At 42.8% G+C, this 13,758-nt stretch overlaps 1 protein-coding gene across 4 annotated transcripts in view; it reads left to right on the top strand.

Moving 5' to 3' along the window:
* The window catches only part of LOC137372162 (serine/threonine-protein phosphatase 6 regulatory ankyrin repeat subunit B-like), a 447,200-nt gene that overhangs the window by 308,653 nt on the left and 124,789 nt on the right, over nt 1–13,758 (top strand). For all 4 annotated transcript variants that reach the window (XM_068035690.1, XM_068035687.1, XM_068035689.1 and 1 more), the window contains exons 9-12: nt 34–89; nt 180–275; nt 573–622; nt 11,250–11,301. In XM_068035690.1, coding sequence (XP_067891791.1) covers nt 34–89; nt 180–275; nt 573–622; nt 11,250–11,301 — 254 coding nt within the window. The remainder of the gene's footprint in view (nt 1–33; nt 90–179; nt 276–572; nt 623–11,249; nt 11,302–13,758) is intronic.

The following is a 13,758-nucleotide window of genomic DNA, read 5'->3' as shown; positions in this document are numbered from 1 at the left end:
ATAAAATATGTTTAATATGTGTATTTATTTTAGGTTCATCTATATGGAGTGAAATTAAAACATACAAATGGACTTATAACAGTCCAGAGGTACTGGATGCTGCATTTGTAAAACTATTTTGACATATTCTGAACAAGTTTTCTATTTTGAAATTATATATGTGCCAAAATATGTTTCAGTTTTCTGCACGGGAACCCAAGGCAACATATTTTATTTTACCGCTTCCAAGTGAGAGGGAACCCTACAGTAATTTATATTGTCGAACTACCAATTTGGTAAGGAAATGTGCCTTTTATGATCAAAATATTGACAACATTTTCTCAATATATTGCTGGAAAAAAACGAGGTGGCTAGACATCACAAATAGGAAAAATTTGCAGCTTTGAGAAACTATTTCTCATCAATTATTTACAAAGCATTGTTAAAGATCCTTTACGTTGGACACAAAAGTATGCTTTTATGACTACCCTAGACCATTGTTTTGTGCCTCAGTTCACTGACTCATACAACTCTGTTGCATTTTAAATTACTTTGATACAACCTTGAATGCATCTGGATTTTTGAATTGACAGGAACCCAGTAACTGGATCTATGGATGTATGAAGACTAACCAGTCTGTTTGGTAAGTACTTTTGACAACAGATTTTTCCTTGTGAAACTGCTTGTGTGCACAAATATGTTAACATATCAAGTACTTATTTGATAGATTGGTGTTCAAAAACGAGGGGTGAGATTGACCCCATGTTGTCACTTTCTACAGTTTCCTGTTGGAAAAACTTATTGCTTATATTATGGGAATATAAAAATTCACAACCAAAACTTGATGCTGGAAGTTGTCACCCATTTAGTGTATCATTAGCTGTATAAGAATAAATTTAACTGGGCGTGAAGTTCGTGTGCGATTGACAAATTGCATCTGAGTGGAAAAATTGGGATCTGGACACTGTTTGGCACTAACAGCAAGGCCTGAGAAACCCCTGAACTGATAGTTTTGTAATTTTTAAGCTCATGCATGATAAAGTTGAAGAAAGACTAATATTGCAATAATGAAGCTACCCAAACACTGCAACATTAATTCAAACCTGAAATATATATTCTGAAAGCACATTTTGAATGAAAAAAACTATTTAAAAGCTGTGCTCACCATTTTGTTACATTTTTGAACTATTGTGCAAGATTTTGCTTTGGAGTCCGTGTGACTGGCCGCTGTTGTATATGACCCTTGTGTCACCCTACAAATCAGACTGTGTCTTTCTTTACCTGCCTAGCTAGGTAAATATAGCAAGACCCAAGGTTCAAACATAGAACTTTTGTCACTGCGCCTCTTACTGGAATACATGCACCTATAATATCTCCTGGTCTTCAATAAGCAGAAAAGCTGAGACTTAAACTATAAACCACTCAACAAATTATTGGAAATAATAATGGCTAGATGAACAGTATGCAACCCAAACAATAGATTTACAGTAAATAGAGACTTGACTATTTACTTCAGAATTAAAACAACAAATGTGCTTTCCCAGTGCTAACTCTGAACTGAAACCTAATTCCTGAAACACTAGGCAATTTCTTTTTATGTGATGGTCCACTACCATGGAGTCTTCTAACGATCCCTCTATCTCAAATTCTTCCAGTTTGTGTGCTGTCTGTTTGTGTTGCAGCCAAAAATATAGCTCTATTTTCTTGAAGATGTCCCACAGCAGAAGGACATTAAAAACTGTATTTCACTTCAGTACATTTGATGGTTAGCTATTCATGGGGTTCAGATTAATGTTTGCCTACATGAATGCAGCTACCAAACATACATGTAAGATACTGACAAATACCAGTAATAGAAAAAAACGCTACTTTGTCAAGCTTGGTCATCCCCTTTCTTACCCTCAAATCTCACTTCTTCCCTGTTTTCTCCCTATTGGCCCCCAGAAAAAGATTGTAGATGGATAAGTAAATGCATCCATGGCATGCTGCATGTTAAATTGTATCTCCTTTGAACTTTTCGCTGAGGTAGCATTGATGCAAATCAGATTAAAATCTTCAGTTCAGACACCAGACTTTTGCATTGCAAGCTGGAATGTAAGGACCATGCTGACAACCTTATGCAGGTCAATGATGCACACAAGATAACTGTGATCGACGAAGAACTTACAAGGCTCAATGTGGACATTGTTGCGTTGCAAGAAACGAGGCTCGCTCAAAGTGGATCCCTTAAAGAGAAACACTGCACGTTCTTGTGGCAGGGGAAAGCCCAAGAGGCAACATGTAAGCATGGAGTGGGTTTTGCAGTAAAAAAAAAACATGCTACTTGTGATGATTGAACCCCCACAGAAGGCTCAGAGAGACTTCTTACTCTTGGCTTGTCAACAGGTATGGGCCCAGTTAACCTCATGTGCATCTATGCCCCGACACTCACCTCCACCCTTGATGTCAAGGATCATTGATGCTGCCATCAGCAGAATTCCCAGCACCGAGGGACTGTACCTACTACAAGAATTCAACACAATGTGTGTACCGACCACACAGTTAAGCAGGGAATCGGCAAGATGAATGAAAATGGACAGAGGTTGCTGGAGCTATGCTGTTACCATGGACATGTGAGGAACAACTACTTCCAAACCAAACTGTGCCACACGGTGTCCTGCAAACATACGAGATCACGCCATTGGCACCAGCTAGACCTCATCATCACCAGATGTACCACCTTCAACAGTGTCCATCGCTTGCAGCTATCACAGTGCTGGCTGTGACACTGACCACCCCCTGGTGTGTAGCAAGGGCAAGCTTCAGCCAAGGAAGCTATACCATTCCAAGAAAGATCGTCCTCAGATCAAAAATTGCTGTACCACTGACCCAGAAAGCACCTAAGAGTTCCTCAACATCATCGATCAGGCTCTTTCAGACAACAATTCCCAAGGCCAGAGTGCGGTGTCAATATGGGATCATCTGTGCGTCATCATCTATAATGCTATACTCACTCTTCTTCTTTGGCCTCCTTGTCTAGAGAGACAATGGGTAAGCGCCTAGAGGAGGTCAGTGGTTTGTCGAGCAGCACCTGGAGTGGTTATAAAGGCCAATTCTAGAGTGACAGACTCTTCCACAGGCGCTGCAAATAAAATTGGTTGTAGGGGCTGGTACACAGTTGGCTCTCTCCTTGCACTTCTGACTTTTTTCCTGCCAGCTGCTAAGTGTCTTCAACTCGCCACTCTTTAGCCCTGCATTTAAAACTGTCCGCCAACTCTAGCGATCACTGGCAACTGACTCCCACGGCTTGTGGTCAATGTCACAGGACTTCATGTCACGTTTGCAGACGTCTTTAAAGTGGAGACATGGACGGCCGGTGGGTCTGATACCAGTAACAAGCTCGCTGTACAATGCGTCCTTGGGGATCCTGCCATCTTCCATGCGGCTCACATGGTGAAGCCATCTCAAGTGCCGCTGGCTCAATAGGGTGTATATTCTGGGGATGTTGGCCGCCTCGAGGACTTCTGCGTTGGAGATACAGTCCTGCCACCTGATGCCAAGGATTCTCCGGAGGCAGCGAAGATGGAATGTGTTGAGACGTCGCTCTTGGCTGAAATACGTTGTCCAGTCCTCGCTGCCTTAGAGCAAGGTACTGAGGACACAGGCTTGAAACACTCAGACTTTTGTGTTCCGTGTCAGTGCGCCATTTTCCCACGCCCTCTTGGCGTGGACATAGCAGCGGACGCCTTTCCCATGTGCTTGTTGATTTCTGCATCGAGAGACAGGTTACTGGTGATAGTTGAGCCTAGGTAGGTGAACTCTTGAACCACTTCCAGAGCGTGGTTGCTGATATTGATGGATGGAGCATTTCTGACGTCCTGTCCCGTGATGTTTGCTTTCTTGAGGCTGATGGTTAGGCACTGTGTACAGGGAATGAGATCAGAGGAATGCTGACTGGTTTGAGGATTATTGAACTGAAATGGAGACAGTTACTGCAACCAAGAGGAGAGACCTCTTGAACTATAAGCAAGTTCCCAGCAAACAAAACCTGAATGCTCTCAGAGCTGCCAGAAACAATTCTCAAGACTGCTCGGCACTGCGCCAATCAATATTGGTTGAAACTCTGCGACAGCGTACAATCTACTGCTGAATTTGGGGATGCTGGAGGGATGTATGAAGGAATTAAGAAAGCAACAGGCCAAGTAGTAACTAAATCAGCTCCCTTGGAAACAAAGACAGGGGTGATCATCACTGAATCTAGCAAGCAGATGGAAAGGTGGGTCAAGCATTACCTCGAATTTTATGCAACGGAGAATGTTGTCACTGAAGAAGCTCTCAGCGCCATTCCAGACTTTCCTGTCATGGAAGACCTGCTCAGTGAGCCCACCATAGTAGAGCTCAACAAGGCCATTGACCATGTCGCCAGTGGTAAAGCCCCGGAAAATGATGGCATCCCACCTGAAATCACCAAAAGTGGAAAACTGGCACTGCTGCAGCATCTCCACAAACTTCTGTGTCTCTGTTGGAAGGAAAGATCTGTGCCTCCAGACAAGTGTGATACAAACATAGTCACCTTGTACAAAAGCAAGAGGAAATCGTAGTGACTGCAACAATTACCGAGGCATCTCCTTGCTAAGTATTGTGGGGAAACTCTTTGCTCATGTTGCTCTGACCAGATTGCAGACCCTGGCGTCACGCATCTATTCTGAGTTTCATTGCAGCTTCAGAGCTGACAGATCAATAGTCAACATGATTTTCTCACTTCAGTTATAGGAGAAGTGCTGCAAACAGTGCAAACCACTCTACATTGCCTTCATAGACCTCACCAAGGCCTTTGATCTCCTCAGCAGAGACGGACTCTTCAATCTGCTGTGGTAAATAGGCTGCCCTCCTGAGCGTCATCTGTTCCTTCCACAAGAACATGCACAGTTCCATCAGTTACAATGGAGCTACATCAGACTCTTTCAAGATCAGTAGTGGGGTAAAGCAGGGCTGTGTCCAGGCGCCAACTCTCTTTGGCATATTCTTCTCCATGCTGATATTGTACGCTTTCGGTGAATCAAATGGGGATGTCCACCTGCATACCAGAGCTGATGTCAAGCTGTTCAACTTGGCGAGACTGCGCACCAAGACCAAAGTGCATAAAATCCTAGTCCGTGAGTTTCTATTTGCTGGTGACGCTGCTCGAACATCCCATAATGAAGTTCACTTGCAGCAGCTTGAAGATTGGTTCACCCGGGCCTGCAGTGAGTTTGGACTGACAATCAGTGTCATGAAGACTAAAGTCATGGACCAGGAAGTAGAGACTCCACCTTCCAACAACATCAACAACCTCACTCTGGAGGTCGTCAACAGCTTCACATACCTTGGATCAACAATCACCAGCAACCTGTTCCTGGATGTCGAAATCAGCACCAGGATTGCAAAGACCGCAGCTGTCATGTCAAAGTTAAGAAGGCAGGTGTGGGCCAACAGCAAAGTAACCGAAAATACAAAGCTCCGCATGTACCAGGCTTGTGTTCTCTGTTATAGTAACCCTCTGTAATAGTAGTGAAGCATGAACTACTTATGCAAGCCAAGAAAAGCAGCTGAACAGCTTCCAGCTCCACTGCCTCTCCTGGCAGGACAGAGTGCCAAATACGGAAGTGCACCAGCGTACAGGGATCCCCAGCATGTTTGTCCTCGAGTCAGTGATGACTCTGTTGGTTGGGTCATGTGAGCCGAATGGATGATGGTCGCAACCCAAAGACATGCTCTATGGCGAGCTTGCTATTGGCACGAGACCAACAGGTTGCCCATGTCTGTGACAGAAAGATGTCTGCACGCGAGACCTCAAGTTAACCGGGATCGGAGTTTATGCATTGGAAGTTCTTGCTGCTGACTGGAGTGCCTGGAGACAAGCAGTCGGGAAGGGTGTGGGAAAAAGCAGAGGACAGAAGAAATGACCAGATGGTGGAAAAGAGAGCCTGGCGGAAGGAAAAAACATCAGTCGTCCTTGGGCCAACGTTATTCATCTGTGCCAGCTGTGGAAGGGATTGCCAATCATGAGTCGGCCTCTTCAGCCACAACAGACGATGTTCAATCCAGAAGTGATATACACCCCAGGCATAGTCCATCGTCTCCTGAGATGGACGGATGCCATCTGGCCCATGGCATGCTGTATGTTAAATTGTATCTCCTTTGAGCTTTTCGCTGAGGTAGCATTGATGCAAATCAGATTAAAATCTTCAGTACAGACTGTCCTGCCCTTTTGTCTGAAGGAAAAATAAAGTGCAAATTATTTTTAGGCTACCCACTTACTCCTTCCTCATAATGTATTTACTGTTCAATTTCAATACTGATGCATATCCGATGTGTGACAAAATTTTCAGAATTGAAAAGTACAAATATTTGTAGGGCTGTGGAGGCTCAGTCATTGAGTATGTTGAGATTGATGGATTTCTCGATATTAAAGATATGTCAAGGATAATAGGGATAGTGTGGGAAAATGACATTGAGGTAGAAGATCAACCATGATCTAGTTGAATAGCAGAACAGGCTTGAAGGGCCAAATGGCCTACTCCTGCTCCGGTTTCCTTTTTTCCTGTGTTAATATGGCTTACCTTTTCATCAAATATAATTGCATAAACAGTGCAGTGAAATTTCAAGCGAACCAGCCAGGCTTTTAACATTTTAGATTTGGTAGCCTGTGGGGGGGGCTGTCTTAGTAGATGAAAACGGAAAATCTACTTTTCTCGTTTGGAAATCTTGGATTAGATTTATGGAATTAAAGACCAGACTTTGGTGTGTTGGTTTGTAATGCATTTGACTAATTTTGGTCAGTGGCAAATGTACAAGCATTTCTTTTGGGCGTCAACTGTATAAGTACAGATAAGAAAATGTAGCAAAAGGCCTCCAGAGGGCAATGTATAATGGTGCCTGACTATACTGGACTGCAGTATGCTGAGAGGATTGTTCATACCATTGATTTTCCTGGACAGAGTGTTTTCGGTTTCAGCTGATTTGTTTTAAGGGCTGCTTCCCCTGAAGACACAAGGATGAGTCAACTCTCAATAGACTGGTGGTGCTTCTAGCACTGGGTGAAAGAGTGACCTGGGTAGAGCTTAGTGATCAAGTTTGCCATTTCAGGTGATTTTAATAATACATTTTTGTTGCTCTGGTCTGAGGAAAATGACCCCCAGGTGCTTCTCTACCCTTTATTTGGTACAATTTTGTTCCAGGCTGTTCAGGTATGGGCCTGAGAATACATTATTTGCTATTTCTGGATATGCTAAAGAGTCAAAAAGTATACATTGAATATCCTGGTCATGAATCTGGTGAATTTCATTGTACTCTGAATCAGTGCCGCTCCATCGGGTGTCTGCAACCATTTTATTCTTCTACAGCAGCTGTTTATCTAATACAGAAACAATCAGTTATATATGTCTTATCGTGAAGTAGTATATGAAGCATCCTGTATGCGAAATTCATTTAGCATGGAAGGCAGGATCACAGCCCGTAAGTTGGGCATGTTCATCTTTTTTTTGTGGTGGTAGGCCCACCGAGAGCCAATCCCAACTGTCAGCGTGTTCACATCTTGACCCAATTCTGTGTTGCAATGTAAACCTGTAGGGCTGAATGGCTATATGCACTTAGCAGGTCAGTAGGGGAGGTGGTTGTTCTGTAGATTGGAATACCCACAGAAGAAAGTGTGTCTCTTCTGTCCCCAGAAAGAAAGAAAAGACTTGTATTTATATAACACGTTTCAAGACCTCCGTACATTTCAAAGCACTTTTCAACCATTTTGAAGTATAATCACAATTGCAATGTAGAGAACATATCATCAATTTGCCCACAAACCACAATAATGACCAGATAATTTGTTTTAATGATGGTGGTTAAGGGATAAATATAGAGCAAATATAGAGAGTAAGCCACTGCTCTAATTCAAATAGTGCCATAGGATCTTTTGTCCACCTGAGAGGGCAGACAGGGTCTCGGTTGAATATCACATCCAAAAGACTCAATCTGCAACTGGATACAGCTAGGATTTTGTACTCAAGTTTCTGGAATGGGACTTGAACCCATAACTTTCTGGTTCAGAAGCAATAATGCTGCCATTGAACCATGGCTGAAACCATAGGTAGGTTTCGATATTCCCAAGTGTAGCTGGATGGCAGAAATTGAACTTTTGCCTTTAGCTGATTTTTATACCTTCAGTTACAGAAGTGGCAGGATGTGAGAAGAACATATAACTTGCCAAATGAGGGCAAGAAAGGAAGACAGGAAGAAAAGTACTAATGTTTAATTGTTATAGAGAAGTTTGCAAACAGCACACCAATATTACTAACAGTTAGTGGTGGATTTGGTGAATGGAATCTTGGTGCACCAAGGATGATTGTGATCTATTGATGAGTGAAATTTTATTTCCGTATTTTTCATGGGGATCCAGTGAGCTGCTGTTTCATTTATACTTGGCAAGAGCAGGTACCAAGAAGAGGGAATATATCTGTATTGTATGACCTTTTGATATAGTTATTATGGGATTTAAGATGCCTCCATCACAGTTGGTACCTGTCAGTAGAGCTAACATTCAACATAATCCTTGTTATTTTCTGACTTATGTTTTGTTTTGTTTTTTATGATAGTGCTGGCAAATGGAACCCTTTCCCTTTTTATGCTCTCAATGACCACTTGAAGTACTTCTCTGTTAGGTATGACATGGACTGGTTGCATTGCAGGTCTAGTGCCTGCATTGCTTATGCAGCTGAATCCCGATGCCAGAAAGGCACCCCTACTTGCACCAGTGCATGTTCCAAGACAGTGTACACTCCTTTCTTTCCTCTTTCCATTTCTCCCCCCCTCCCCCCCCCCGCCCCAGTTTTTCATGTGACTTAAATCAGAAATTTGCAGTAATGCATCATTGGAAGATTTCTAAGCATGTCGTTTTGCACTTGTAGATGTGATGATGCTTCCCCTTCTTGATGCAGTTTGTAATGACTGTGGTCTGCGCTGTGTTTTTCAGGACTATAATTTTAAATAGCTGTCAACAAATGTAAATAATTGTTAAACCTGCATTATTTAAGTTTCATATATACTGTTTCACTGCTGCTTAATTCTGATACTCTTAAACTTAAAAAAAAGCCTGATCACATTTAGACCACAGGGATAACTCTTTTCAGGGCTACAGTAGTAGATCTGTTAGAAAAATAGATCTGCAAGGTGACGGCATGTTTTAATTTATGTTGAGATATTTTAGTTTATGAAAAGATTACTGAAAGTTTAATGAGTGTTCCTTACATGTCTCACAGCAGTTACGAATCACTATCAATGTAGTAATTTGTTGCCTCATTGACAGTCCAACAGTTTGGGCTATGGAGTGTTTGATTGAGTTTGATATGGAGTCATTGATAGTGACTCATTATTTCTTCTTCTTGGCTGTGCCAGCTGGGCCATGTGGCAAGTAGCAGAAGTGATTCACCCTGGGATGATTTTACACATCTTGTGAACAGCCTAAAAAAGGTAATGTCAGTAGCCTGGAAGCAAGTCACTTGCCTACAATGCAAGTGGTTCTTTGGTGCAGAGCCCAAGATATGCTGAGACCTAGAGAAACAGAAAGAAACCTCCAAAATTGAGGTGGAGAAATTTCAGCAATTCATTTGAACAAATGTTCCATATTTTGAAAGCTGAAAAGACAGTCCTCGAAGTGGTGAAGCTAAAACTTTTTGATTAAAGCATTTAGCTAAAACTTTTTGATTAAAGCATTTAGCTCTTATGAACATGCCAAATTCAAATGCTACTTTGATTGACATTCACAGTTGCATTCCATTAAAAGTTAGTTGCAGTAAGGCTGCCTGAGAGAAGAGAGGACTAAGTAGGGCCTGCATTGCTGAAGTAGTCTCAGTAAAGTCTGGGAAAGAGCTGTGGATGGAGCGATTCCACTGTTCCTCCCAACAAGAATAATATGGATTGGGATGGAGACTATCCTAATTTGAAATCGGAATATCATGTAGAAACTTAAAAAAAAACTTCTCACTATGACCCCCAAATATGTTAGAAGTGGAGATGTAGGAATATATGAATAGACTGAGAATGGGAAGATTTAAGTTCAAAGTACAGAATTTAGGGAAGCAAGTTCCACCTCTATCATAACTGAAGCTCATCATTTGAGAGGCAATACCAATATGAGAAATATAATAAATTCAAGGAATTAACATTTTAAATTGTAGGATCAGTGTAATTAATTCACTGATTCAGTCCCTGTTTGCTTGAATTAGAACTGATCCCGATTAATTTGGTGTGGCATATTTATATATGAGATCAAGCAATACCATTGTAATATCATAAATAATTTCTCAACTAGGTTTAGCTCTTTCTTTGCAAACCTATTGTCATTTTGGTCCCATGTTTATAGTCTGTCAGCTGGATGCAGTGGAGATATGTTGCATCAGTGCTGTTGTTTGTGTAGGGTGTTTCAGGTTGTAAATGCTGTATGCAGTTGTATCTTCATTATTTCTACAGATGGGCAATAAGCCTCGTTTTGCTGAGCATGCACCTGTGAGGAATCTTGCCCACCCCTAGTGCATATCAGAAAACCATGGCACCCTTCCTTTAATTTTCCTTCCAATGGACAGGAATTGTGAGCAATGTGTAGGTGATTTCCTTATGTGTTGGCAGTGAAAGTTGCTCACAGCCAGTGCATACTTAAAAATTTCCTTCATAGTCTAGTTAAATAAAGAATTTGATGAGGTTCAAAAGCTGAAAAAGGGGAAGTTTGTTAGATACTCTGAAGATTGGAAAAGTTACATATTTTTCAGACTGATCAGGTTAGCTTAATATGGTTTATTATTGTCTGTGACTAGATTAAAAACTTAATCACCATTATTAGTTAACAATTCATTTCACTTTCAACAGATACAGAAATAGGATGACATAAAAAGCAGCATAGGTACCAAGAAATATTTATTTCAGGAATTAATGTTGATTTAACAGTAACCAAGTAGAATTAAGTTCGAAGGTCTTATGTATTCCATGTAAATTCTTAATCCTTATCTAGTGCACTCTGTTTCCTTTTCATGTTTGACATTTAATCCTGAAGGGAATGCGGAGAGTTATCGAATGTGCATGATTAGTGATTTGCTGTGGCTACTCACTTCTTTGCGATTTGTACATTATTTTTGAATTACTTTACTTTTTACTGTTTGCTTGGGAATGTTGCACGAGTTCTCTGATCCACTGCAGTGAATGTCAACCTTTGTTCTATTTTTGTTTTACCATAAACACTCTGTCCTACAATTAAATTTCCCATGCAGCCAAGAAGGCATTGACTTGACTGGGGAGGCAGAATTGTTGAAAATGTACAAGGTAAGCTTAGAATTATATTTTTACTTGACCTAGATAGATCTTACTTCTATCAATAATTTAATGTGATACTGTGCACAGTTCTGACGCTAGTTTTTTTTTCGCTGAGTAAAAATCTATTTTTTTTGGCTTTCCTGTTAAGGTAGTCTGCCCTAACTGTTATCCTTCATTTAGAGATCCAGCACTGAAACAGGCCCTTCTGCCCACCGAGTCTGTGCTGAACATCAACCACCCATTTTTTATACTAATCCTACACTAATCCCATATTCCCAACAAACATCCCCACCTATCCCTATATTTCCCTACCACCTACCTATACTAGTGACAATTTATAATGGCCAATTTACCTATTAACCTGCAAGTCTTTTGGCTTGTGGGAGGAAACCGGAGCACCCGGAGAAAACCCACGCAGACACAGGGCGAACTTGCAAACTCCACACAGGCAGTACCCGGAATCGAACCCGGGTCCCTGGAGCTGTGAGGCTACGGTGCTAACCACTGCGCCACTGTGCCGCCCATTATGTTGCCTGTACAACTTTATCAGTTCCCATTGTTTTTACAATGTCTCATTCACGCATCACTAATGGCCATTTTATTCTATAAAATTAAATTCCTCTTGGTGAAAGATTATGATTCTAGAACATAAAGTGAAAGCGGCAATTCAAGCATGCAATGCAAATACCATGTTCAGTCTAAATATATCCTTAGTTGAGCACTGAAGGAGACAACAGGAATATTTGTACAGTACAGGTTCTGACCAAAGAACCAGCTGGGAGTTTGTAAGAATGTGCTTTTGATTCTCTGCACATATTGGGCAGAATTTTCTATAGAAGTTTGAAGTGGGGATGGTGGTGTGGGAGCATGGAGAATTGCTTCGGAAGCGTCCGTCTGGAAATCTGTTGTCGTGATGTTGAGACCTGGAAGGCCCCGGCTGCATGAGGGTTTCCTACCCTGGTGCAGGGCTCTTCTCGGGCGTTGCAGCTGCTGGAGCTGGGCTTAGTGGTGGAGTGGCTGAGGAGCTGGTGCCCGCACTCGGAGCACCCTGAGGGGAGCCCCCAGCTGTCGAGGTCAGCCTCTCCTCCTCCCTTTCAAGGCTCACTTGAACCTCCTGGTTCACCAGAGAAGGACGAGGAGCTGGAAAAGACTCCAGGTGCCTTGTCCTTCTCTTGCCTTGCCGGTGCTGCGTTGAGCTCAAGACCAAGGCGATGGTGTACAGGGCTGCACGCATCTGTGGGATCTGGCTCTCCACGAGGGTTGCCAACCTCTTGCTGGAGGAAGCCATGCGCTCACATGCCTGAGACAGGGCAGCACTCATGGCATGGATGGACTCCTCCATCGTCTGCTCATGGCTGCACATTGCCTCTGGCATTTCTGCCAGATGTTGCCTTACCCCTCTGTGCAACTCCAGCATGCCCTGTGCTGTTGACATTCGAGCTCATCATCAGCTGGGGTCCTCCAACTGTCAGAGGCCTCATCTGTCTCAGCCTCAGCCAGCTGGTCGCGCATGTTTGCGGTGCTCTTACCAGCTTGTGACCTTTGTTCTACAGCAGCGCAGAAACCCATCAAGGTGAAAGTATCTGCGCTGGTGGAAGGTGCAAGAGAGTCATGGAACGGTGCATCCTCTGAGTGCTCGTCCTCCTCCTCAGAGGTGGACATCTGGCCCTCTTCTGGCTGAGTCATGAGACCTGCATGAGAGAACGCAAATATGTGTGGGTTGGGCTGTGCAGATTTCATCTTGCCAACCATATGTGTTGTGGGTCTCCAGAAGTGAACTGTATGTCAATGAAAGCCAATCCTCGCTCTCTTGCGCGCAGATTCCAGTCTTTCCATTGGATATGGCGCAGCTCCCCTTGGTCTCTGCCAATTCTAACGCCTCTTCCTCAGCTGTGGAGAGAGGCTAAAGATCTGGGATTCCTAAGCCAGTTTGGGCTGCCTCCCTCCTGTTTTTTGTTATTTCCAAAATATACTTTATTCATAAAAATCTGTAAAAATTACATTCCCAGTTTCAAACAGCACCAAATCAAAAAATACAAACCGTGCAAAGGAGGTCCGTTTGCTTCATTACAATCATGAGTTGCCTCACAACCCTTCCATTTCACATTTGTCATGCCAATTGCATTTTAACATTTTACAGTAAATGAAAATTTTCCCGATACAGTTCGAGGGGATTCCCATGGATCCAGCCCCTCAGTTCAGCTTGGTGGGGGGACCTTACACTGTGGTCTTTCCCCATTGAGCCTTTGCTGCGGCTGCTCCAAGCTTTAGTGCGTCCCTCAGCACGTAGTCCTGGACCTTGGAATGTGCCAGTCTGCAACATTCGGTGGTGGACAACTCTTTGCGCTGGAAGACCAGCAAGTTTTGGGCAGACCAAAGGGCGTCTTTCACCGAATTGATAGTCCTCCAGCAGCAGTTGATGTTTGTCTCGGTGTGCGTCCCTGGGAACAGCCCGTAGAGCACAGA

Source organism: Heterodontus francisci, chromosome 7, assembly GCF_036365525.1.
Source record: "Heterodontus francisci isolate sHetFra1 chromosome 7, sHetFra1.hap1, whole genome shotgun sequence".
Lineage (NCBI taxonomy): Eukaryota > Metazoa > Chordata > Chondrichthyes > Heterodontiformes > Heterodontidae > Heterodontus > Heterodontus francisci.
Note: the sequence above shows the minus strand (reverse complement) of the source record. Positions and strands in the feature narration are given on the sequence as shown.